This window comes from Cetorhinus maximus, chromosome 8 (genome assembly GCF_964194155.1).
Source record: "Cetorhinus maximus chromosome 8, sCetMax3.hap1.1, whole genome shotgun sequence".
Classification (NCBI taxonomy): domain Eukaryota; kingdom Metazoa; phylum Chordata; class Chondrichthyes; order Lamniformes; family Cetorhinidae; genus Cetorhinus; species Cetorhinus maximus.
The window spans coordinates 48,275,115-48,299,935 of record NC_135886.1 but is presented as its reverse complement, the minus strand read 5'-3'; the positions used below and the strand labels follow the sequence as shown (position 1 = coordinate 48,299,935).

At 40.3% G+C, this 24,821-nt stretch overlaps 1 protein-coding gene across 1 annotated transcript in view; it reads left to right on the top strand.

The window, feature by feature from the left end:
• Positions 1–24,821, top strand: part of nras (NRAS proto-oncogene, GTPase) — a 43,999-nt gene that overhangs the window by 4,585 nt on the left and 14,593 nt on the right. The window contains exons 2-4 of the mRNA XM_078546792.1: positions 5,400–5,534; positions 7,634–7,812; positions 11,100–11,259. Of these exons, the coding sequence (XP_078402918.1) occupies positions 5,424–5,534; positions 7,634–7,812; positions 11,100–11,259 (450 nt within the window). The 5' untranslated portion in view covers positions 5,400–5,423. The remainder of the gene's footprint in view (positions 1–5,399; positions 5,535–7,633; positions 7,813–11,099; positions 11,260–24,821) is intronic.

The window sequence follows — 24,821 nt, the reverse complement described above, 5'->3', positions numbered from 1 at the left end:
TTGGTCATATGGAGGATTCTTCTGTGGTTGTAATGTGCTAAAGCATTCTCAAGGGATGTTGTCCCCTTTATGATTTTTTTTCCTCTGTGGTGGGTGGCTGATTTCCTTAATTGAATTAGAGGGAGGGTTTGGTGTTCTGTTGGGGGCATGTCACCATTTGTCTATCAAGACCACTTGAGGTGTTGTCGTGTCCAAGATGTTGGTGCTGTGGTCATGTACTCTGCTGGCAAAGACAATTAAGAGTTGAAGCCTGAAGTCCTGTTTTTATATTAAAGAAATTAATTTAATTTTTTTTTAGTTTTTTTAACCACAAGTGCAGTGCTCCATTGCTTTAGCTATAAAAGGCAGCATGTATTGGAACAGGATGGGACCGCAGGCTGCAGACACAGCTCCAGCCTGTGCCCAGTTAGCTCATTTGGACCCTTGCCAAGAAGAGATAATTTGGCCACTGCTTCAACTCCGATCACTTTCCATGAATCCTTGCTAATAACTGTGCGCTAGGGACAGGGTCGATGTTTCTATAGTTGAATAGCTTACCAAAACATACTGGTGCTCACATGTGAAGAACAGCCAGATGGATGGTTATAAGAGAGAAAGTGTCCAAAACTTCTGGAGCGAGACATATGCATTAGTCAAGACAGGAGGAGAGAAAAATAAGGCAGGAAAATGCTGCTGATCTCATCTGTCCTAATATCTCCATATGTGACTTTCAGATTTTATTTGATACTGCTAAATTTTCTCTCCAATGTTATGATGTGGCAGATGATGTGTGCCAGGCAGACTAAGTCCACAAGGGGAACATGGTTGAGCAGATATGTGCTCTGAATTCAGAAGTAATGAGCCCACGAAGACCTTTAGAGATTTTAAAAATTAAATTAAAATATTTATTAACAAAATAAAAGATTTCAAGCACATACATAAGACTGCGATTACTACTATAACACTCCTAAAATTCCTAATTAACCTGACTCCCAGCTACACACCCCCTTTAAAACAAAAGTCCAAAATAGATTTTGGATTTAACCAAAACCACCAAGTTAACACAGTACCCACTTGATAGTGGAATTCCAAATGGTTTTCCCCAACTTCAGTTACTGGACATAACAGATTTATGCACAAATGGCTGGAGGATTCTTGAAGGCTGTTTCACACACTCCTGTTAGATCTTACATGGCCCTCTCTTTCATGTTGCCGATATTGTCAGTAAGCTTTGGGAAAAATAAACACACTCCTTAGCCTTGCTTATCTGGCAAGTTGTAAACAGACTAACATCCCTTTGAAATCTAAACAATCCATTATCTAAAAATGCAAATTCCCTTCACACCTTACATGCTAAACCAGCATCCATGTTTACTCATTAGCATTTCAAACAAATTTCTACGCCTAGCTTCTTTTGATGAATTCAAGCTTGCAGTTTATTTGACTCCAAATGTAATTAAGTCATGTAGACAGAACCAACTATACTTACACCCATAAACCTATTTCACAATAAACCAGAAAAATATTGAGAATTATTATACTTTCATAACACCAGTGCTACTTTCTCAACAGGAGTTGGTGTCTGGGGGAGAGAGAGAAACAAGGTCTCAGCACTTATGTCAGAAATGATGGTAGACAGGAGCAATCATTCTGCAAGGGATAATTCAAAACTATATATATAAAAAGACAAGATAGGGTATAAATAAGTGTCTGTTAGATGTATTTTGTTGCTAAGCATCCTTGTATTTTAAGTCAATTTACTTACAATAAAATACACATTGTTTGGTTTTCCATGTTTTGCTGAGGGTGGGGAGTGTAGGGAGAGAGGCAGGAGTAGGCGATGTGCTTTCAGATGTTAATGGACAGAAGTGTGCCATCTTGAATTGCATAGCCTCATTCCCCATACAGTCAGGGAAAAGTAGAGTTCATGGTCTACCACAAGTAGAGTTGGCGGGTTGGATTCCCGTTCACACGTTCCTCATTTGCTCTTGTGATCATCGGTGCTTTTTGATGACATGGTGGATGTAGACAGAAGAAATGTGTTTTGGGGAAGTTTTCATTCATGGGTTACGTAGCTTGGAGGTTGTGCCTGTTTCTGCTATAGTTTAGTAGACTTCATTTGACAGAGATTGGATTTAGGATGTGGTTTTTAATGGCCATTTACTGTTCTGAACAATGATCATGATCTGGGAAATCGGCTTAGTTGATGGAAGGTCTAATCTGCCCACTGTATATCCCTGTTTTGTTTACTTTTTAATTGAAAGAAAAGATCATGCTGGTTTACATATTGGTGCAGTTATTTAAGAAATGTTTCTTTGACATTTACAGAAACCTACATTAATGGCAGGTCAGTTTAGAGAACTAAGGAGGCTATTCAGGAGAATTTCTTTGGAGTTGAATGCAAGAGGATAGATTATCTTCTCTGAGTGAGTCACACTTCTTGTGATGCCTGAAGAGGTGACCTTTTGTATCAGTATTTTCTTTCTGTAGCGCTGTGCTCTGGAGTTGATGAGGACGATCTAGTATAGAGAATAGGAGCCAGGCTGGTGATTCTTTGCCAGTGGTAAATGAACACGTATTAGTATTTTTGACGTCACATTAGATGTTCCTTTTTTTAGTCAGTTTTTAAAATTCACCAATTGGCACTAGCATTTTCTACTGAGTACTCTGTCTGATCTGTGCAGAAAACCAAATAATGTGACGTACAATTCAACATGAAGAACTTGGTTATGGGTATTGAATGTTAAAGGATCTGTTCTCTCTTTGGTTGTCTTTTAGTTACACTTGTGCTATCCACGCATTCATTTCAATAGCGAATGGTTTTCTGGCTGCTCTATGCACATGGAGGATAACTAAAACCTCAAAAGTAAATTATAAAGCAGTAATTCAGTTGAGAAGTTCAGGTTACTTCAGAAAATCACAAGTGTCCTTAAGTCATCTTTCTTACTTCTGTGATGCAGTCTGGCACTTTATTTTCAAAATAATGCTACATGGGATATGACAGTAAATTTATGATGGTGTGAACTTGTGACAAAAGATTTAAGTTTTTAAAGACCGAGCAACTATTGAATTACTCGATTCTCATTTTGGTCATTAGTGTTCCTACATTAATTTAAAAATTAGTCACCAGATGAGGTTTTTAACGCCCATTAATCTGGGATGTGCTGTATTTGCTTTGAGCAGGGTATACCTGGCCAATTCCAACCCATTTTCCTTTCTCCCCACCTCCAAAACAATCCTGTGACATAATGTCACTGGATGAGTAATCCAGAGGCCCAAGCTACTGCCCTGGGGACATGGGTTCAAATCCCACCATGGCAGCTGGTAGAATTTAAATTCAAACAATAAATCTGAGGTATAAAGCTAGTCATAGTAATGGTAACCATGAAACTATCATTGTTGTAAAAACCTATCTGGTTCACTAATGTCCTTTAGGGAAGGAAGTCTGCCATCCTTACCTGGTCTGGCCTACATGTGACTGCAGACTCACAGCAATGTTGTTGACTCTTAACTGCCCTCTGAAATGGCCTAGCAAGCCACTTGGTTCAAGGGCAATTCGGGATGAGCAACCAATGTAGGCCTCAGCAACACTGATATCCCATAAAAGTATAAATAAATAAAAATTCCCCAGAAGCCACTGCTATTATTTTTGGTCTGGTAATCACACTACTTAGAAGTTGCTGAGCTCTGTGAAATAAACTAAACTTTGATTTTTATTTTAACAGTAGGTCAGGTGAAAATTCTCCTTTTGTATCTATTCCACCAAGTGCTCATGCACATATGCAGCCCCCAGATAGCCTCTAATGTAAAATGCATGTAGCTCTAAATTAAAAAAACACTATTGGACTTTCCTTGCTGCCAGTTTTTCTGTTCAACACTATGTTGCTAAAAGAAATGTTTAGAGAAGTGCCTTATTGTTTGCGTGGAACAGCTTTAACTTTTCATTCAGAGAATTCTTACCATGTTAAAGGTGGTCAATTTCTAGGCTATGGTGTTGGTGAGATGTGAATGCAGTGTTGTGGTAAATATAGCATGAGCGAAATTTTCAAGTGTTAATGTTAGAGAAACTTGGGTGTACTCGTGCAAGGAATATGTGGTAAGTTAGCTTGCAAGTACATCGAGCAATTAGGAAGGCAAATGGCATGTTGGCCTTTATTACAAAGGGATTAGAGTACAATAAAGGAGTCTTGCTACAATTGTATAGGGCTTTGATAAGACCACACATTAAATAGTGTGCACAGTTATGGCTTCCATATCCAAGAATGGTTTTACTTGCCTCGGAGGCGGTACAGCGAAGGTTAGTTCCTGGGATCCAAGGGTTGCCCTATAATGAGATGCTAAGTATATTGAGCCTATACTCAGTGGAGCTTAGAAGAATGAGAGGTGATATCATTGAAACATTCAAGATTTTTAAGGGGTGTGGGAGGGTAGACACTAAGAGTTTGTCTCCCATGGGTGGGGAATCTAGAACACGGGCACAGTCTCAAGATAAGGGGTTAATAATTTAGGATTGAGATGAGAAATTTCTTCACTCAGAGGGTTGTTGCCTTTGGAATTCTCTACCCCAGGACATTGTGAATGTTCCATTGTTGAATATATTTAAGGCTGAGTTAGACAGATTTTCGGTATGTCAGGAAATCAAGGCAAATGAGGAATGGACGTAAAGTTGGAGTTGAGGTAGAAGATCAGTCGTAATTGTTTTGAATGGTGGAGCAATCTTGAGGGGTCATGTCTAATTTTGTTCCCATTTCTTATATTTTTATGTCCTTAAGTTGCCTGGCATTAATTTTCTTTTAATTTTGAGAGTATGCACTAAGATATGACAATGGCATTAAAATCTGTGCACTTAAAAGAGAGACTTTTTTTAAAAGGAACTTGTTTTGAAAGTTTCTGTATTCATATATGATTTTCATTGTACCTGTTTGACCATGCATGGCTAATTATACTTCTGGATGGATTGAATTAAACAAGGCTGCGTCTAAGGATATAATCAACCCATCGCAATATTTCCCAGTCTAATATTAAAAAGTGACACAAAATCTGCTTAACAGTTGTAGAAATCACGATTGGCTGACCTTGTAAAATATAATTGCATTGATTTAATCATTGTGTTGCAGGAAAAATGCTGCTTAAATTATTATAGCTATGTAATTTCAGTTTGAATTCATTCTCCTCAAATTTCTCTCAGCAGTATCACCTGTGGTAACAGGGCTGTCAACACAAAAACTTCATACTAGCTTATAGCTCAAGGTACAGACACAACCTCAATTTGGAAAGACAAATTTATAATTGCTCTGCTCTGTGTTGTAGTTCCAATGGGCCTCTAGGAAAATTTGACAAATCCGCCCTTACAGTTTACTGAAACTTTACTACTGATAACTCTGCCTATTACAACTCTTCTTTCATTCTTCTGCTTTCAGATTGACCGCTGAGGGAAGCAGGAAATGACGGAATACAAATTGGTAGTGGTAGGAGCTGGTGGTGTGGGAAAGAGTGCCTTAACTATCCAGTTGATTCAGAACCACTTTGTGGATGAATACGATCCAACAATTGAGGTAAGAGGGCTCAGTCCTGCAAGAATGTGTTGTGTGGGGGCAATGCTTAAAGTAATTCAGGCAGGTTGTAAATGATGCTGTTATTTGCTTTAGTCAAAATAATCCTAGTTTTTCATTTCTTCCTATTACTGATACCAAAAACATCCACTCTGTCAGCTGTGAAAACTTAATGTTCAAATTCTTTATCACCACCTTGCTTTTGCATTCAGTCTCTTTATTGATAACCTAACATCTTATTTTCTTGTTTTAGGTCCAGCCCTAGCTCCATGGTAGCACTTTTGTCTCTGTCAGAAGGTTTAAGTCCGACTCCAGAGACTTCAGCACAAAAATCTAGGCTATTGCTCACAGTACTGAGGTAGTGCTGCACTTTCAATGGTGTTGTCTTTCCATTGAGACACTAAGTTCTCCCTCTTGGAAGGATATAAAAGATCCCATGGCACTGTTTTGAAGACAGCATCTCAGCCATTATAATGCTTGTACTGGGAGTGCCAGCCTAAATTTGTGGCCTGAAGTCTGATTTGAATTCAACCTTCTGACTCAGGTGAACAGTCTAACCATTGAATCACAGTGGACGCCTTTGCTACTATGGGTATTAACTCTCACATAAACATACCCCATTCACTGTGTTCCCCTGTCTGTATGTTTGATAATTTCTTTGAAGAATTTGATAAAATTAGTAAAGTATAGCCTGTCTTTTGCAAATTCATTGTCCCTGATTAATCCAGGCACTTTCCTGTTGCTGACTTGAGGCTGATTAGTCTGTCATTTCCTGATTCTTCACTTTCCTCTTTCTGAATAGACATGTGACATTCACCATCTCTGTGTTGGCTTAAAACTTGTAAAAAGTCTAACTTTTCCCAGTTCTGATAAAAGATCATTGACCTGAAACATTAATTCTGTTTCTTTCTCCACAAGTGCTGCCTGACCTGATTATTCACAGCGTTTCCTGTTTTTATTACTGAATATAAGTCTGCCACTTTTTCTGTATAGTTAGTATGAGCTAGACCCTCTTTCATTTGGCCATTTCCCTCCAATATTATTTTTCACTCGACTGATTGTACAACCAGCCCTGATATTGTTGGCGCCTAAATGTTCTCTTGCCTTCCAGTGGTTTACTTGGCCCATTTCATGGTCTAGTACTGCATATTTCCTTAAGATAAAAGCAAAATACTGTGGATGCTGGAAATCTGAAATTAAAACAGAAAATGCTGGAAAAACTCAGGTCTGGCAGCATCTGTGGAGAGAGAAACAGAGTTAATGTTTTGAATCCATACAACTCTCTTTTTTCAGAGCGAAAGTAGAAATGTGATGGATATTATGCTGTTTGAGAGGGGCTGGAGCAGATGGATCAAAATAGAAGGCCAGAGATAGGTGGGAGCTAAGGAGAGATTGACAATGGTGTCATGGACACCAAACAAAGGTAGTGTTAAAGAACAAAGGAGGTGCTGATAATGGCGTAAAAGTAAGATAGCGGAATGTGTTAATAGCAGAACAAGGATCGGTGCCCTGTGAAAGCACGACATAGAAACACGTGATGGATGGCCTTGTGGGAGTAGTTGGGGAAAAAGGATACAAAACTAAATAAATAAAAATAAAAAATGGATTAAAAATGTGGTAAAGATGGAGGAGAGAATTCAAGGTCTGAAGATGTTGAATTGCATATTTCCTTGTTAGACATGTAAGAAATATTTTCGAAAAGAGTCCACAATGCTTCCATGGACCAGTTAGAATAAGTCAAATTTCCATGAAATGCCACAAAAAGAGCATTCTAGCAGCTACGCTTGAACATTTAGCCTCAATTCCACAAAATACTACTGGGGAAGTTCACTCACTATTCTCTTGTTGGTGGACTCTCCCCAGTAAAAGCAGTAGTTTACCTTCTCTATCATTCTGTCCTTCCAGCGTGCTTCCATGTTCAGTTGTCTTTGCTAACTACTCCATCACACAAATTCAGAAATGTAGCACTGGAATCTAAGGCAGTGTTAGATATGTATAAATTTTGGTTCTCAAATTATACAGTTAAATTTTTATAGTCAATGTAGACTGTTAAAGTAAATGTAATTCTTTAAAGTAAATTTATATTCTGTTTCTCCTCTCAGGACTCCTATAGGAAGCAGGTAGTGATTGACGGTGAAACATGTTTATTAGACATCCTGGACACAGCAGGTCAAGAAGAATATAGTGCAATGAGGGATCAGTACATGAGGACAGGAGAGGGTTTCCTCTGTGTATTTGCCATAAACAATAATAAGTCGTTTGCAGATGTTCACTTGTACAGGTGGGTGTAGAGTCACTTCCTCCATTTCTCCTTTTTTGTTTCTTTCTAAGAGATTGCTAGCCAGGAACACATGAACTTGCTTCAGTTTTAAATTACTACTAACTCAAAGACCTATCACACTCAGATGCCACAGAAAACCTTCCTCTTGCATCTTTGATTTTAGAGTGATATGAGGAATAATATTTTGGAGGAATGAACATTTTTGATAAGCTAATTAGGCTAAAGAAAGTTGAGGTCCCAGAGCCTAATTTGATACATTCTAAGATCATAAAGGATTAGGAAATTTCAATGTGCCTACCACTTGTATTTCAGGATTCTCTTGAGTTTAGATGTATAAAAGTAGTAGACGTAGTAGATGGGCAAGTGCAGTGGAAAGTGGTATACTTTAAGAAAACCTTTGAGGTATCACAAAGGAGATTATTAGAGAGAATAGCAGGTGGGGAATTAAGGGGAAACAGGAATACAATTTAGTTGGAAGGAAAAAGCAGAGAGTAGGAGTTAAGGGAGGTTTTCCATTGGTTCAGAGTAGCTAGTGAAAGTGCAAAAGGTTCAATTCTGGGACCATTCTGTTAGCTATGTATACATTTGGATGTAGGCCTGGATGCATATGATAAAACAGTAACCTACAGTTAACGCTTTAGAAGAACAACATAAACTTCATTGGATACTGTCAAGAAATGAACTAAAAGTGGCAGAAAAATTTATTGCCGGTAAATGAGACAATGCAATTTGGTTAAGTAAAGTAGTAGAAATTAAGTTCAGTGAGGTAGAAGGATTTGAGAATACAGGTTCACAGGACATTAAATGCAGTGCTTCAGGTTTATAAAGCTGTTTATAAAAATAAAAAATCCTTATCTTTTCACAAGAGGTATGGAATATAGAAGCCAAAAGATAATGACAAGCCTGTTTGATACCTTGAGTCCTCAGAATACTGTGTTTTGTAATAGGCTCGGCTCTATAGGAAGGTTGATGAGGCTTTGGAGAAAGTACAACTAAGAAAGACTTGGGAGAAAAAAGGGGGCTTTTTTCATTAGTATGTTAAAGGTAGATAGAAGCAGACTATTTTAGTGGCTGAGGGGTTTGGAATGAAGGTCTATAGATCAAATGTGAGATTTAGAACTGAGAAAAGGAACTTATTTACAGGGTGTTGTGAGGTGGTGGAATTCACTTTCAAGGTTAGTGGTTGAGGCAGAAACTAAGACCGCATTCAAGGCAAAATTAGATAGGTGGATGACGGATAAATGCAGGATGGATAAATATAATTAGGAATGTTTGGTTGTATAGAGAGTAAATGCAGGCACAGGACAGTGAATAGCATTTTCTATGTTCTTGTTCCTGTGTATAGATTTAAACATTTCCCTTTAATACAAGAAATCAAAAGCTGAATCTGATTAAAAATTAGTGCTCTGGCATGTTTGATCGATACCTTTTCCACAGCCAGACCTTGCCCATCTTCCTTTAGATGAGAGGGCTAGGGTTGACTTCTTTCCACTTACCGCTACCAACGAACTTATAGTATTCACTTGTTCTGAGAAACGCAAACCTTGTGATTTCACCATGTAGTCAGTTGAAACCAGTGAAACATGAAATGTGGTGCTGACTGTGCCAGGCCTGTTGTATGTATTTCATTAAAAGCATTTTAAGATATGTCTATGGAGCTGCACCTCAGACTGTAGCTTCAATATTATTGCAACTCAGTCCATCGAGGAAAAGAGTCTGATTGAATTTCATAAAACGCTCCTCCTTCCCCTCCCAGCCACTCCTCCTCCTCATCTCCTACGCAGTCACAAACCACCCTGCCACCACCATACCCTTAACCTGACCCCTTATTATTTTATAGCTTCTTTCACCTAATCTAGCTCTGGCTCCATGAGCCTCACTTCCTGCATTCTTGATCTTTTCCAACTCAAATCCTTAACTACTCTGCTTGGCTTAATAATCTATAATATTGTTATGGGTCCTCTCTTTTCAGACACTCTTCCCTTGACTGTCAAGACTGTTGTTATCACTCTTGATTTTTTTTTAAAAAGCTCTCCTGACCCTTCTACCTTCTCTAACTTTTACCTTATGTCCAACCTTCCCTTTCTCAAGTACTCAGTTGTCACAGTAACCAGCTTTGAGTTCATCTCTCCCATCACACTCTTTGAATCACTTAAACCTAGTTTCCGGTCTGCCCACGGTACTGGCATTGGTCTGGACAAAGTCACCTTTGACTGACCGTTGGCCCACAGTTCACTTGTAATAGTTTCTTCCCCTCCTCTTGCGCGGTCACATCAGGCGTTCTTCACTGCTGCATCCTTTGCTGCCTTTCCCTTGCATACATTTTGCTGCTTGATATTTGCCTATGTTTACTGTAAAGCCTTCAGATGTTTTGGTCCAGTGCACTGAAATGCTCTTCTTGTACCTCTCTGCTATGTAGTTTCTCCCCATCTCTTTGACTAAGCTTTTATCATATTTCCTAATCTATCCCTTGCTTTATTTTTTTTCTTTTATGACTGTGCTGCAACCACTTCAGCAAGAACTACCAGTCTGCTGTGGAAAGTAATATTAACTTGTTTAAATGATTGCATGAAAAAGGCATGCTTTTTGGGGAGGAGAAAGTTTGGCTGCTGTGATTATGTAATGGCTGCATGTGTGTTTTTTTTGTATCAACCTACTGCAGTCATTATTCGTGTGTGTGTGTATGTGTGTGCTGTATATCCTGGGTGCACGGAAAGTGCTAAAGTAAAAAGATAAAAGCAAAATACTGGGAACACTGGAAACCTGAAATAAAAACGGAAAATGCTGGAAAAACTCAGGTCTGACAGTATCTTTGGAGAGAGAAACTGAGTTAACGTTGTGAGTGCATATGACTCATCTTCAGAGCGAGAAGTGGTAAAGTGGTTGGATCAGGCATTTAAATGGAACTCGTTCATAGCTTGGTATGCATTAATATGTCTGGGTGTGATTGCGCTCTTTGTGCTTTTGAAGTAATTTATCCTGTTGGGAACCGTTCCCAGTTTAATGTGTCAAGATGCATTGGAGATGGACAGAACTAAGTCAGTGATGCAACTGAGTTAAACACATCACTAAATTATTTGTACTGAGTTGTGTAATCACATTGGTTTTGTCCTAGTTTATGTCCAGAATTTGAACAATAAGCAGCCAAATTCAACATAGTAGAATCCACCATCTTTTGTGGTGGACCAGTGGTGTTTTACTGTGTCTGGCTAAGGATGAGAATTGTTTGCTGAGACTTTTAAATGTCCTGTGCTTAGTTTCACAACATGAACATGCTTTCCTTTCAGAGAACAAATTAAACGAGTAAAGGATTCTGAAGATGTTCCCATGGTGTTGGTGGGAAACAAATGTGATTTACCTACCCGGACAGTGGACACAAAACAAGCGCAGGAGCTAGCTAGGAGTTATGGGATTCCTTTCATAGAAACCTCAGCAAAAACAAGACAGGTAAGATATGTGGGAGAGTGCTAGAAGAACTCAGATGCTAAGGTCACAGGTGAACCAAATCATTTTGGTTCTCAGCATTTGGTCCATAGCGAAGTTAGAGTTGAAATGATGGAATCAAGTAGTACAGCATGGAAGGAAGACATTCAGCCCATCAAACCCCTGCTGGCTCTTTTGTAAAGCAGTCCCGGTAATGTCAGGTTATGTTTGACAGCTAGAATGAAGTAGGCTGGATAAATCAAATCCTGATAGAAGAGGATGAGAATGGGGAATTAATAATGGGAAACAAGGATATGGTGGAGACTTTGAACAAGTATTTTGTATCTGTCTTCACAGTAGAAGACGCAGAACATATCAGGAATAGTAGAAAATCAAGGGGTAAAAGGGAGGGAGAAACTTAAAGCAATCAATTAAAATAACTAGAAAATTAATGGGACAAAAGGCTGATGAACCCCCTGGAACTGATAGTCTGCATCCTAGGGTCTTAAAAGAAATGGCTATAGGGATAGTGGTGCATTGGTTGTAATCCTCAAATTCCCTAGATTCCGGAAAGGTCCCAGCAGATTGAAAAATCACAAGTGTTACACCTCTATTAGTTTTTCACGTGAGAATTTTCCCCCCACTTTTTGTTGTTCCTCACCATACTATCTGACCTCCTGCCCAGATTTCACTCATGGTGATACATGGGAGTTGGAGGGTGGTGGGAGGGCACTGCACTGCGGGGGAGTTGTTGATGGAAGGTCCACCCTCTTGGATCTGATGACGTTTGTGAACCAGAGACACCGTCCTAAGCTGTCACTGTGAACTTGAATCATGGTTTCAACCAAAACGCCCATATAAATGTGATAAGGTAGCTTTTGTATTGTTGGATGAGGCGAACCTGTTGTCCTTACCTGCCTCTGAATGCTATGTGCAGCAAGAATCACTTCTTGGGTGGAAGGATGAAATGGATGCCGAGGTAAAGGTACTCTGACAAAATGGAGGCAAAGGATGAGTTGGTAGTAAGCTGAGGTCATCACTGAGGATACTATCACTGAGGGTTTGCACATAGATGAGGCAGAGGAACCTTCCAAATATGAACCCTTGGGGAATCCAGTGGAGATGATGCTGGGATGGATTTTGTTGTTTTAATTTATTCATGGGATGTGAGCATTGCTGGCAAGGCCACAATTTATTGCCCAGAGAAGGTACTGTGAGCTGCCCTCTTAAAGTGCTCCAGGTCATGTGTTGCGAGCACACCCATGGTTCTGTTGGGAAGGGAATCCCAGGATTTTAACCCAGTGACAGTGAAAGAACAGCAATTATAGTTCCAAGTCAGGATGGTGTTTGACTTTCAGGGGAACGTTTAGGTTGTGCTGTTCCTTTGTGCCTGCTGCTCTTGTCCTTCTAGGTGGTAGAGGTTGCACTTGGAAAGTGTTGCTTGAAAAAAACTTGATGAATTACTGCAGTGTGCCTTGAAGATGGTGCTCAAGGCTACCACTTTGCTGGTGGCAGAGGGAATGGATGTTTAACATGGCAGAAGGAATCCCAGTCAAGCAGGCTGCTTTGTCCTTGATGGCATTGAGCTGCTTGTGTCGTTGGAGCTTCACTCATCCAGGCAGGTGACTCCTGACTTCTGCCTAGTGAATGGTGGACAGGCATTGGGGAGTCAGTTACTCACTGCAGAATTCTTAGCTTCTGACCTGCTGTTGTAGTCACAGTATTTATATGGCTGGTACAGTTAAGTTTCTGGTAACCCCCAGGATCTTGGTGTTGGCAGATTCAGTAATGGTAATGCTGTTGAATGCCAAGGGGAGATGGTTGGATTCTCTCATTTGAAATGATCATTGCCTGACACGTGCGTGGCACAAATGTTAGTGTCACCTCTCAGCCCCAGCCTGAATATTGTCCAGGTCTTGCTGCATGCAAGCACGGACTGCTGCAGTTTGTGAGGAGTTGTGAATGGCACTGAATGCTGCAATCATCAGTGTACCCCCTAATGATGGAGGGAAGGTCATCGATGAAGCAGCTGAAGAAGATTGGGCCTAGGACATTACTCTGAGGAACTCTTGCAGTAATGTCCTGGTGCTGAGATGATTGGCCTCCAACGACCACGACCATCTTCCTTTGAGCTAGGTTTGACTTCACCCAGTGGAGAGTTTTCCCCTGATTCCATTGGCTTCAGTTTTGCTCAGGCTCCTTGGTGCCACACTTGGTCAAATGCTGCCTTGATATCAAGGGCAGTCACTTAGCTCTGGAATTCAGCCCTTTCGTGCTTGTTTGGACCAAGCCTGCAATGAGGTCTCGAGCAGAGCGCCCCTGGCAGAACCAAAACCGACCATTGATCAGGTTATTGCTGAGTAATTGCTGCTTGAGGGCATTGTTGATGACACCTTCCATCACATTGCTAATGATTGAGAGTAGTCTGATGGGGTGCTAATAGGCTGGATTGAATTTATCCTGCTTTTTGTGGACAGGACATACCTGGGCAATTTTCCACGTTGTCGGCTAGATGCTGGAAATGTAGATAACCTGGTTATGATTCAACGGGTAAAATATAGTGTGACCTTCATTGTTTTACTAATACTTTCAAGGGATCCTCTTGATATGTCATTCACCAAGCCATGTGTCCATATCAAATCATTGTTAGCCCATCCCTAAATTTTTGCTTTCTGTGGTTTATAGATTATAAATGACCGAGGGGAAAAAGATAAGATTCCGTCTGTTTTGTATGTGGTTCCCATCTTCGTTAAAGCTAGTTTATATACATCACCTGTAGCAGTCCTTCACTGATATTGTTTAACTTCGCAGAAGGACTAAGGAGTTGAGTGAACTCTTCTCGGACCTTCAGACATGGAAGGTTCATGCAAAAATAGTTTACTACCGGTGAGAAAGATACCTGGCTTGTTCACCACAGTGATGTGCCTGATATGAAGGGTGTGGTAATATCAAACCTGCTTTTTACTACTGCCCTACTAGAATTTGCAGCACAATTACTTTAACTAGTACTAACCCTTTTGTAAGAGTTTCATGCCACTATCGGGAGGTGATTCTGGTTTCTTAATTCGAGTCTCCTATATTCTGTGCCATATGAAGGAATTCATTTTTTCCTCTGCTGTCTGCCTAGAGCAAGAGTTTTGACTTCAGTTGGAGTATTATCTTGCCTTCAATCCAGCAAATTGTGGTCCTTTACAATTGATCATATTTTCATGCTTCTAAAAGGCTCGTTATGCTTCTGGGTCATTCCCATAACAAAATGCATTATTATGTGGCCAGGTCATTAACTTGGCTTGCAACCTCTACCAGGATGACCAGTGGAGTGCCTTTAGTTTGGCTTCTACCTTTTCAATCTGTCTAGCTTGGGTGGCCCTACCAGGAGTTGTACACCCACCAGCATAGCTCTTTGCATCCTAGAAGCTCATAAGACTTCCCATCATACCAAAGTGTATTGAGGTATTCAAGGGAATTGGATTGCTATCTGAAAAGAGAATGTGCAAGGTTATGGGGATAAGGCTGGGGAGTGGGACTGGGTAGAAGACTCTGAGCCATTGCAGACTCAATGGGCTGAATGACTGCCTTCTGTACTGTAAAGATTCTGTGAAGTGCACTTCCTAGAGCCTGTTACAAAATCAGATTGGACATTTTCTTCACCTTCTCGAGATTCTTTACAGAAACAAGCAGTTGCATATTGCATCCGGGTTATACTTAGTTTTTCTTTCAAGCTTGAGCTGGGTGTGAACGAGCTTATTTGACTCTGATGTCTGAACCAAACCATGTTCTCACTAAGCAGCTGAACATGCACTCGTGCACATGCATTTTTCTTTCCTTCTTTCTTCCCATGTCGCCTTCTGAAATTGGCCAAAAGTGCTCTCTAAATGGCTTAGTAGGAGCTCGCAGACCCAGGTTCCATTCCTGGAGTTAATTGATCACAGTAGGCCAACAGTTGGGGGCACTGTGATTGGCATCAGTGCCCATGGGCTAGTGAGCAGAAAGCCATTGAGCTTTCCTTTCCTGATTGCTCTTCAGTGACTCATGGTGGAAAGCTTGAGAGAGTAAGTTTGGCTCTGCTGTAACGCTCTCTAAATTATTTTGCTGACACTGGTTCTTTGCTGTTAGAAGGAAAATAGCTACTTGAGTGAGGCACTGTCTTCCGGTACACATGTGACTCTATCCCAGTGAGAGTCAGTGGCTTCGGGAGAGATGTGGGGTTGGGTGCAGCATTCCTTCTGGCTGAAATCCTAGTCTAGTTATGCTTTTTTGCATTCGGAATTAGAAAAAATGTAGTTCTAAATGCCAGTGTCACAATGCAAAATGTGTAAAATGCAGTGTTCCTGTATCCAGTATACAGAATTTGGAAGATTACATTTGTATTACTCAGTTTCCATCATTGGGGGAGGCTGTGGTATTTTCACTGGACTGGTATTCCAGAGACCCAGGTAATGCTCTGGGGATCTGGGTTCGAATCCCACCATGGTTGGTGAAATTTAAATTCAATAAAAATCTGGAGTTAAAAGCCTTATGATGACCATGAAACCATTGCCAATTGTTGTAAAAACCCATCTGGTTCACTAATGTCCTTTAGGGAAGGAAATCTTACCTTACCTGGTCTGGCCTACATGTGACTCCAGATCCACAGCAATGTGGTTGACTCTTAAATGCCTTCTGGGGAAAAAAGGGCAGTTTAGGATGGGCACTAAATGCTGTCTGAGCCAGTGATGCCCGCATCCCATGAACATATAAAAAAAAGTATTGCTGCTGCACGCAATCTGCTCATCTGTCTTGTGCCATCCTCACATCCACTGTAGCTCGTCTGCAACCAATCTGTGATTTCTGTCACATTTCAACACATCTTTTGGTGATAAACACGAACGAATGCTTTTTCTCAAAGCATATGTCTAGGTACTTATTGTTGTTAGGTTTCTGTTTCAAATGTGTTGTTATTTCTTTCTATTATGATTTTCAAGATCAGTTTAATGAGATGACTCTTTTCTAAAATGATTGCACTCCATTGCTTTAAGTTTCTTAGGTAATTAATGAATAATGAATGTCTCAAGTCACTTAGAATGTATCCTTTGGTATGTATTTGATTATGTTTTTGTTATCACTTCTAATTCTGTTTCCCCTATGGTTTTTAGATGTTCTGTTACTTTATTTGTGCCTGGAGCTGTATGATGAGTTGTACTCATCAATTTCAATGTCCTCTTTACCTCTGATATCATGTTTGTTCCTTCATTTGCCTCTATATCTTGAGGGCTCCCTCGATTTGGATCATCGTATAACTCACTAATACATTCTGTCCATCTTCTTGCTTCTGCATCCCTTTCAAACAATATTTTACTATTTTTGGCTTTTACGCACCCACTATCAGTTATCTTTTTCCTTCTATTTATCAAAAAAATTCACCTTCTGGTGCATAACTCCCATTTTGTGGTTTCTTTCCAGCTACAATAGTTTATCTCACATCTCATTATACCTCTTTAGCCTGTCTACTTGCTTCCTTTATTTTCTTTTCAATTTCAGCATACTCGGATGTGTTTCCTTTCTTTCCTCTTTCTATCATCATTGATAGTATCTCATCTGTTATCCACTTCTTGTTTCTGTTTTCCATTTTAGCAATATTTTCTTTGTACCATGTTGTATACTGTTTTATGTTTTTCTATTTGTTCTTATTCTGAGACCTCTTCGTTTTGATTCCTCAAACATTAGACATTCATACTAGTTTTGAATCATAACTCTCTGATGTTCTCATCCTTCAGCATGTCAAGCTCTAAATGGTTGCACACCTTTTTTCTTTTTTTGTTTCTTTTTCAGTTTCAACTTAATTTTTGCCACAAAGAGATAATGCTCTGAATTTATATCTGCGCTGGATACATATGAATGTTCTTTATACTGTTTCTAAAATGTATTTTCACCATCACAATCTATTTGATTTCTATACACCACCTGGACTTCTCCAAGTGCACAGTCATCTTTTTGGTTGCTTAAAAGTGTCTGCCACAATTAGACTTTTTTGACAAAATTGTATCAGTGTCTCTCCTCTTTCTTTCATCCGAGGCCATATCAACGGACATGTGTTTCAGATATTCCTTCACCGATTTTAGTATTTAAATCACCCACTACAGTTACCACATCAGTTGATTTAACTTGATCATAAGACTTCAGGATGTCACCATAAAATGCCTTTATTTCCTGCTCACTGATTTTGCCAGGTGTGAACTTGTCTGATAACCACATCAGAAGGCTTTTCTTAGATTTTAATCATAATCACTCTGAGATTGGCCAGTGACTTTGAACTGATCTCTTGTATCTTATGTTTACTAGGATTCCTACTCCATTACTATGCTTCTCACCTCCTTAGAAGTAAAGCACATGATTCTTTTTCATCTCACCAGATTCTACCCATTTTTCTTCTGCAAGTCCTAGTAAGCCAATACAGTGTGCAGTTATCAAGCTTTGCCGCCTGATATAAAGTTCTTATATTCCATGTTCCTATTGTCATGAAGCTGCCTGTGTAAAGTGTAATGGGCTCAGAAGCCAGACCTCTGTTGTGAATTTAGGTCAACTTTGTTATAAATTTGTTGTTTACTTCGTTGGGCAAGGGCATCTCCTTCCCTGTCAGTATTTACAACTGTATCGGTTACAGAGGTCCCAACCTCTTGCGTATCTCCTAATCTTTGACTATGGCTTTCCATGGACTAACTATGGGGCTTATACTGTGTGAGGTCCCAGACTCTTCACAGGTGACTGGCCACATTGCCTTACTAAGTGTCATGACTGTGCCCTTGGGTGTGTCATATACCTTGCTGGTCACTGACTTCTGAGCCATTGTCCTACTAACTTGTTAGGATCTTCTGCCTTTTCAGCTGTTCCCAGATTTCATGCACATTAGGGGTGATACACCACACCAGCTGAAGCTGAAGGGCCCTTCATTTAAGTTTTGCACGACTGCCAAGTCGAGATCCTGGACTATGACCATTGGTGTGTACAGTCAGCTGCTTGGAGTCATAATTGAGAGTTGGAGAGTTGTGGGACACTGGCCTCCCCTACCTACACCTTTTGATGTGTGAGCACGGCTTGGCAGGGATCAAGGGTACAAGCCGTCACAAGCATCTTCATATACCCCAGCAGCGATACTTAAGATCAAATTATTTCTTCAAAAGATTGATTGTTCTTTCTCAGCTATTGTAACATTTCCTTATTAAAGTTTGAAGTTATCAAAGATTCCCTATATTGTAGCACACACTCCTCCTCTCACTTGCACCCTGGCTCGATTGAAGTTAAAACTTGTGTGCTATCTCCTGTTCTAATATGCTCCCTTTTTCAAGACCTCAAAACTGGAATTCTGTGCCTCCCCCAGTCTGGTCTTTTCTCCTACTGCTTTTTAAAAGCTAGGTTGAAAATCACAGAACCACCATTTTGACCACTTTCTCTATTCTTCTCAACTACACATCTTCTACTTCAAAATAAAAACATGTTTCTCATCTATAAGTTCTTTACTAGATACTTGACAAGCACGTTTAATGTGATACAAACCTGCTTGTGCCGCCTTAATAATTCTGTAGACTGGATCAGTCTGTACATGCCTGGAATTTCACTGTATTAAACTTGAGTAAACAGTGCAAAGTGATACTTTTCTGGTAGTTTGTGAACTTCAGCAGCCTAGAGTTTCCTTCACTTTTAGCAAGATGTTTTTTCTCATCTCCAGTTTTCTCCCACTGTGTAAGGTGCTGACTTCTTCCTGGCACTGGAATATTTGGTATATTTCCCAGTTGGGCCTTTTAATGTATTAGCTTAGAAAGTATGTGCTGTATATGCTATCCCCAATTATCAACACCATAAGCTTTTACCTTGTGTAGTAACCTTTTGTTATGATACGGCAGGTGGTATTTGCCAGATTAACCAAATCCACAAGGGAAACTTGGCCGTGCTATCACGATGGTTTTGCAATTTGTACTTATTACGGGAAGGTTTGTGCACTGAATTCAGAAGTAATGAGTCCACTATCACCTTTAGAGATTTTAAAAATTAAAACATTTATTGACAAAAGAAAAGAAGAAAAACACATACACAAGATTACAGTTACACAGTTACTTAAGATTATAACCATTCCCAAAATTCCCAATTAACCAGACTCCCCCCAACTGCACACCCCCTTTTAAGGCAACAGTCCAAAATAGATTTTAAACCTGGAGACAATCCAGCAGGGTTACCACAAGCACCTACTCAACAGTGGAATTCCAAAGGTTTTTAACACAACTTTGGTGACTGGAACAGCAGACTTCTGCAAAGTGGCTAGAGGCTTTTTCCTAAGTCTGTTTCACACTATACTTTTCAGATCTCACTCGGCCATACACCACGCAGCCTTCCATCCTTCTTTAAATATATTTCTTTCTCTTTAATCTGTAAATCCCATTGTTCCCCCATGTCTTTGGAATTTATTTTTCCCATAATGTAAAAATCTTTTATGTTGTCATTATGGCCTGCACTTTTGGGGAAAAAACAACATAATACTCTGCTTTATTTATCTTGTCAGTTGTAAAATCCTCATCATGTCTCTTTGAAAATCCAGCAACTTTTCCCCTTGTCTAAAAATGCAAATTTCATTCACACACTATCTACTGGCTTTATCCTAGCTCACTCATTAGCATTTCAAATGGCTTTTTACATCTAACTCTTTGGATCATTTCGACCTTGCAGCCTATCCGCCTCTAATTTAATTAAATCAGCCACACACAACCACACGTACACATGCACTTAAGCTTACTTTACAATATCCCTCAATCTTATGAAAAATATGATAGTTTTGTGATGCTTTTATGTGGCACCTTATCTAATTATTTGGAAATCCAAATACACTACATCTACTGGTTCCCCTTTATCCACCCTGCTTGTTACATCCTCAAAGAGTTCTAATAAATTTGTTGGGCACTATTTCTCTTTCACAAACTTGTTAACTCTGTTTGATAGTATTATGATTTTCTAAATGTCCTGCTACTGCCTCTTTAATAATGGATTCTAGCATTTTCCCAATGATAGATGTTGGCTAAGTGGCCTATAGTTTCTTGATTTCTGTCTTCCTCATTTCTTGAATAGAGGTGTTACATCTGTGGTTTTCCAATATGCTCGGACCTTTCCAGAATCTAGATAATTTTACAAAGATTACAACCAATGCATCCACTATTTCTACAGCCACCTTTTTTAAGACCCTAGATGCAGGCCATCGTGAGCCTTGAGTTCATTAATTTTTCAGTTTTTTTTTCTCTATCACTGCGATTGTTTTAACTTCCTCCCTCCCTTTTGTCTCTTGATTTTCTACTATTTTTGGGATGCTTTAAGCCTTCCGCTGTGAAGACGAACACAAAATACTTCTTGAATGCCTCTGCTATTTCCTAGTTTCCCATTATTAATTCCCCAGTCTCAGCCTCTAAGGGACTGATGCCCACTGTCACTACTCTATTTATATACTTGTAAAAGCTTTTACTGTCTTTTTTGCTAGTTTTCTCTCATACTCTTTCTCCCTCTTTATTTTTAGTCATGCTTTGCTGGTTACTAAAACTTGCCCAATCTGGCCTACCACTAAGCTTTGCAGCATTGTGTGCCTTTTCTTTCAATTTTTTTACCACTCTTAACTTCCTTAGTAAGCCATGGATGGTGCATCACCTGGTGGAGTCTTTCTTTTTCAATGGAATATATCTTTGTTGACAGTTCGAAATATCTCCTTAAATGTTTGCCACCGCTTCCCTACTGTCTTTCCTTTTAAGCTATTTACCCAGTCCTCTTTAACCAACTCTGACTTCATACCCTTGTAGTTGCCTTTATTTAAGTTTCAGACACTAGTTATGGACCTACATTTCTCACTGTCAAGCAGAACATAAAATTCTATCATGTGACGATCTTACCTAGAGAATCCTTTACTAAGAGGTCTTTAATTAACCCTGTCTCTTTGCACACTACCAGGTCAAAAATAGCCTGTTCCCTTGTTGGCTCCAGAATGTTTTTTTTCTTAAAAATAAAAACTGCCCTGCATACACTCTATGAACTCATCCTCCAGGCTACTTTTCCCAATTTGATTTGTCCAATTTGTGAATATTAAAATCACCCATGATTATTGGTGCACCTTTCTTACAAGCCCCCATTATTTCTTGATGTATACTCTATCCTATTATGTTGCTACTGTTAGAGGGCCTATAAAATATGCTGCTTTTTTATTCTTCTTTGCAAAGTTTAATGGAAAGAGATCACAGAACTCTAAGGCACACAGGGATCTGGGTGCCCTCATACATGAATTACAAAAAGTCAGCGTGCAGAAAGGTAAATGGTATGTTGTCGTTTATTAGAAGGGGACTGGAATAAAAGTAGGCAAGGATTGCTACATTTGTACAGGGCATTGATGAGACCACATCTGGAGCACAGTAGAGTTTTGGTCTCTTTATTTAAGAAAGTGTATAATGCATTAGAAGCAGTGCAGAGAAGGTTCACTTGACTGATACCTGGGTTGAAGGGGTTGTCTTATGAGAAAAGTTTGGACAGGCTGGGCCTGTATCCATTGGGCTTTAGAAGAATAAGAGGTGATCTTAATGAAACATATAAGGTCCTGAGGGGACTTGATGGTGTGTATGCGGAAAGGATGTTTTTCCCCTTATGGGACAGAGTAGAACTAGGGGTCAGAGTTTTAAACTAAGAGGTCTCCTATTTAAGACGAAGAAAATAATTTTTTCTGACTACCATTGGTCTGTGAAATTCTCTTTCCCAGAGAGCAGTAGGGGCTACGTTAGATAGATTCTTAATTGACAAAGGAGTCAAAGGGTATAGGGCTTGAACAGGAAAGTAGAGGCTACAATCAGATCAGCCATGATCTTATCAAATGGTGGAGCAGGCTTAAGGGGCCAAATGGCCTACTGTTCCTAATTCATATGTTTACATGTACTCTGTGGGAGATTCCATGGATAAACCATCATAAGGGGAGAACTGTATCAAGCAATCAAATGAATGAAAAGCATCAAAACTTGCAGCCTTGAGAGAACTTACCCCCCATCCTCCCTCCCCCCCCCCACCCCACCTCCCTGAGATTCAGACTGCAACAATTGTAACTATTTTAAAGAAGGGAGCTTTTTTTAAATCATGAGATGTGGGTATTGCTGGCTAGGCCACCATTTATTGCCCACCCCTAATTGCCCTTGAGAAAGTAGTGGTGAGCTGCCTTTTTGAACTTCTGCAGGGCGGTGGGGGCAGAGTTGGGCCACGGCTGGATTTTGAAATCTCACCATGGGCTGGATGAAAAAGTGCAACGGGCCGGATCTGGCCCCCGAGCCAAGGGTTCCCCACCCCTGTTCTATATGATAGAGGTTGTGGGTTTGGAAGGTGCTGTCTAAGGAAGCTTGGTGAGTACCTACAGCGCATCTTGTAGATGGTACACACTGCTGCTACTGTGCATCGGTGTTGGTGGGAGTGAATGTTTGTGGATGGGGTGCCAATCAAGTGGGCTGCTTTGTCCTAGATGGTGTCAAGCTTCTTGTGTTGATGGAGCTGCACTCATCCAGGCAAGTGGAGAGTATTTCATCATACTCCTGACTTGTACCTTGTAGATGGTGGATAGGCTTTGGGGAGTCAGGAGGTGATTTACTCTTTGCAGGATTCCAAGCCTCTGAACTGCTCTTGTAGCCACAGTATTTACGTGGCTAATCCAGTTCAGTTTCAGATCGATGGCAACCCCCAGGATGTTGATGGTGGGGGATTCAGCAATTGTAATGCCATTGAATGCCAAGCGGAGATGGTTAGATTCTCTTTTGTTAGAGATGTTCATTGCCTGGCACTTATGTGGTGCGAATGTTACTTGCCACTTGTACACTGCAGCCTGGATATTGTCCAGGTCTTGCTGCACTTGGACATGGACTGCTTTAGTATCTGAGGAGTCACGAATGGTGCACAACATTGTGCAATCATCAGCGAATACCCCCATTTCTGACCTTATGATGGAAAGAAGGTTAGTGATGAAGCAGCTGAAGATGGTTGGGCCTCGGACACTACCCTGAGGAACTCCTGCAGTGATGTCCTGGAAATGAGATGATTGATCTCCAACAACCACAGTCATCTTCCTTTGTGCTAGGTATGAGATAATTCATGCTGTGAAATCTATCGCAGCATTTCCCTTTTGTCCATAGGGAAGATCCTGACACACAATCTCCTGAATCACCTACTTCCTGTGGCTGAAGAAATCCTCCTAGAGAGAGTGTGGCTTTAGACCTTGCAGAGGAACCTCTGACATGGTCTTTGCTGTCAGACAAATCCAAGAAAAATGTTGGAACACACCAGGAACTCTTCATTGCATTCATCAACCTGATCAAAGCATTTGACTCAGTAAATCACGAGGATCTATGGGTTGTACTCCAGAGATTTGGATATCCAAGAAACTTCTTCACAATTCTGCAACTGCTTCATGTTGATATGACTACAACTGTCTTGGATGGGAGATCTGAAACAGTCCCATTCAAAATCCAGACCAGTGTTAAGCAAGGCTGTGATAGCCCTCATACTATTTACAATTGACCTGATGAAGGCTATTCATCATATCAAAGATCGACTGCCCTCTGGTGGAGTGTTGCACACTGTGTAGATAGAAAACTTTAACCTCAGCTACCTTAATGCAAAAACAAAACTGACCACCATAGAAATACATGATCTACAGTTTGCAGATGACTGCAGCATCATTGCCAATACTGCAGCAGGTTTGCAAGTCCCTCTCGATCTTTTCAATTCTGCATACAGGAGACTTGGCCTGTTCTTGAATGTTGCCAAAAGAAAACTCCTATCAACTCAGACCTGTTAGTCAAATATTCCTCCTTCCATACATGTTGAAGGAGAGAGTGTTGAGCACTCACCATACCTTGGCAGCCACCTCTCTCAGAAGGCCACCACTGAAAGGATCCAACAATGGATCAGCTGTGCCAGCTCAGCCTTCTGCAAACTAAGGCAGCAAGCGTATGACAATAAAGACCTTCACAGGTCAACAAAAGTCTCAGTGTACAGAGCAGTTATCATCACCACATTCCTGTACTGTAAAATGCATTGAGACCTGGACTGTGTATCAGCGACACATAGCACTAGAGAAATTCCACCAGCAATGCCTCCACCGCATTATCCAGGTTCAATTGGAGTACTATTGAACAAACCATAGTGTTTGTTTTGAAGCCAGCTCTACAAGCATTCAGGAAAAACTTCTGCACAATTAACTATGATGCACTGGATGTTGTTCGGATAGCTGAAAAGTTTCTCTCCTGCCAGGTCCTGATTTCTCAACTCTCAAATGGCCAGTGTTCCAGGGGAGGACAAAGAAAAGGGTACGAGGACACACTGAAGCTCTCCATGAAGCATTGACATTAATGACTGGGAGGGGCTTGCTACCAGCTGTTCAAAATGGCAACAACTTGTCCGTCAAGCTGCATTTGAGTCCAAATGCCTTAAGATGAGGCAGAATGCCGGAAAAGAAAAGGAAGCAAATCCTGCACTCCAGATTCCATTACCTCAGGTGTCCTGCCCCTTGTACCCAAAGATCTGTAGCCTGTTTAGTGACATGAAGACCAATGGCA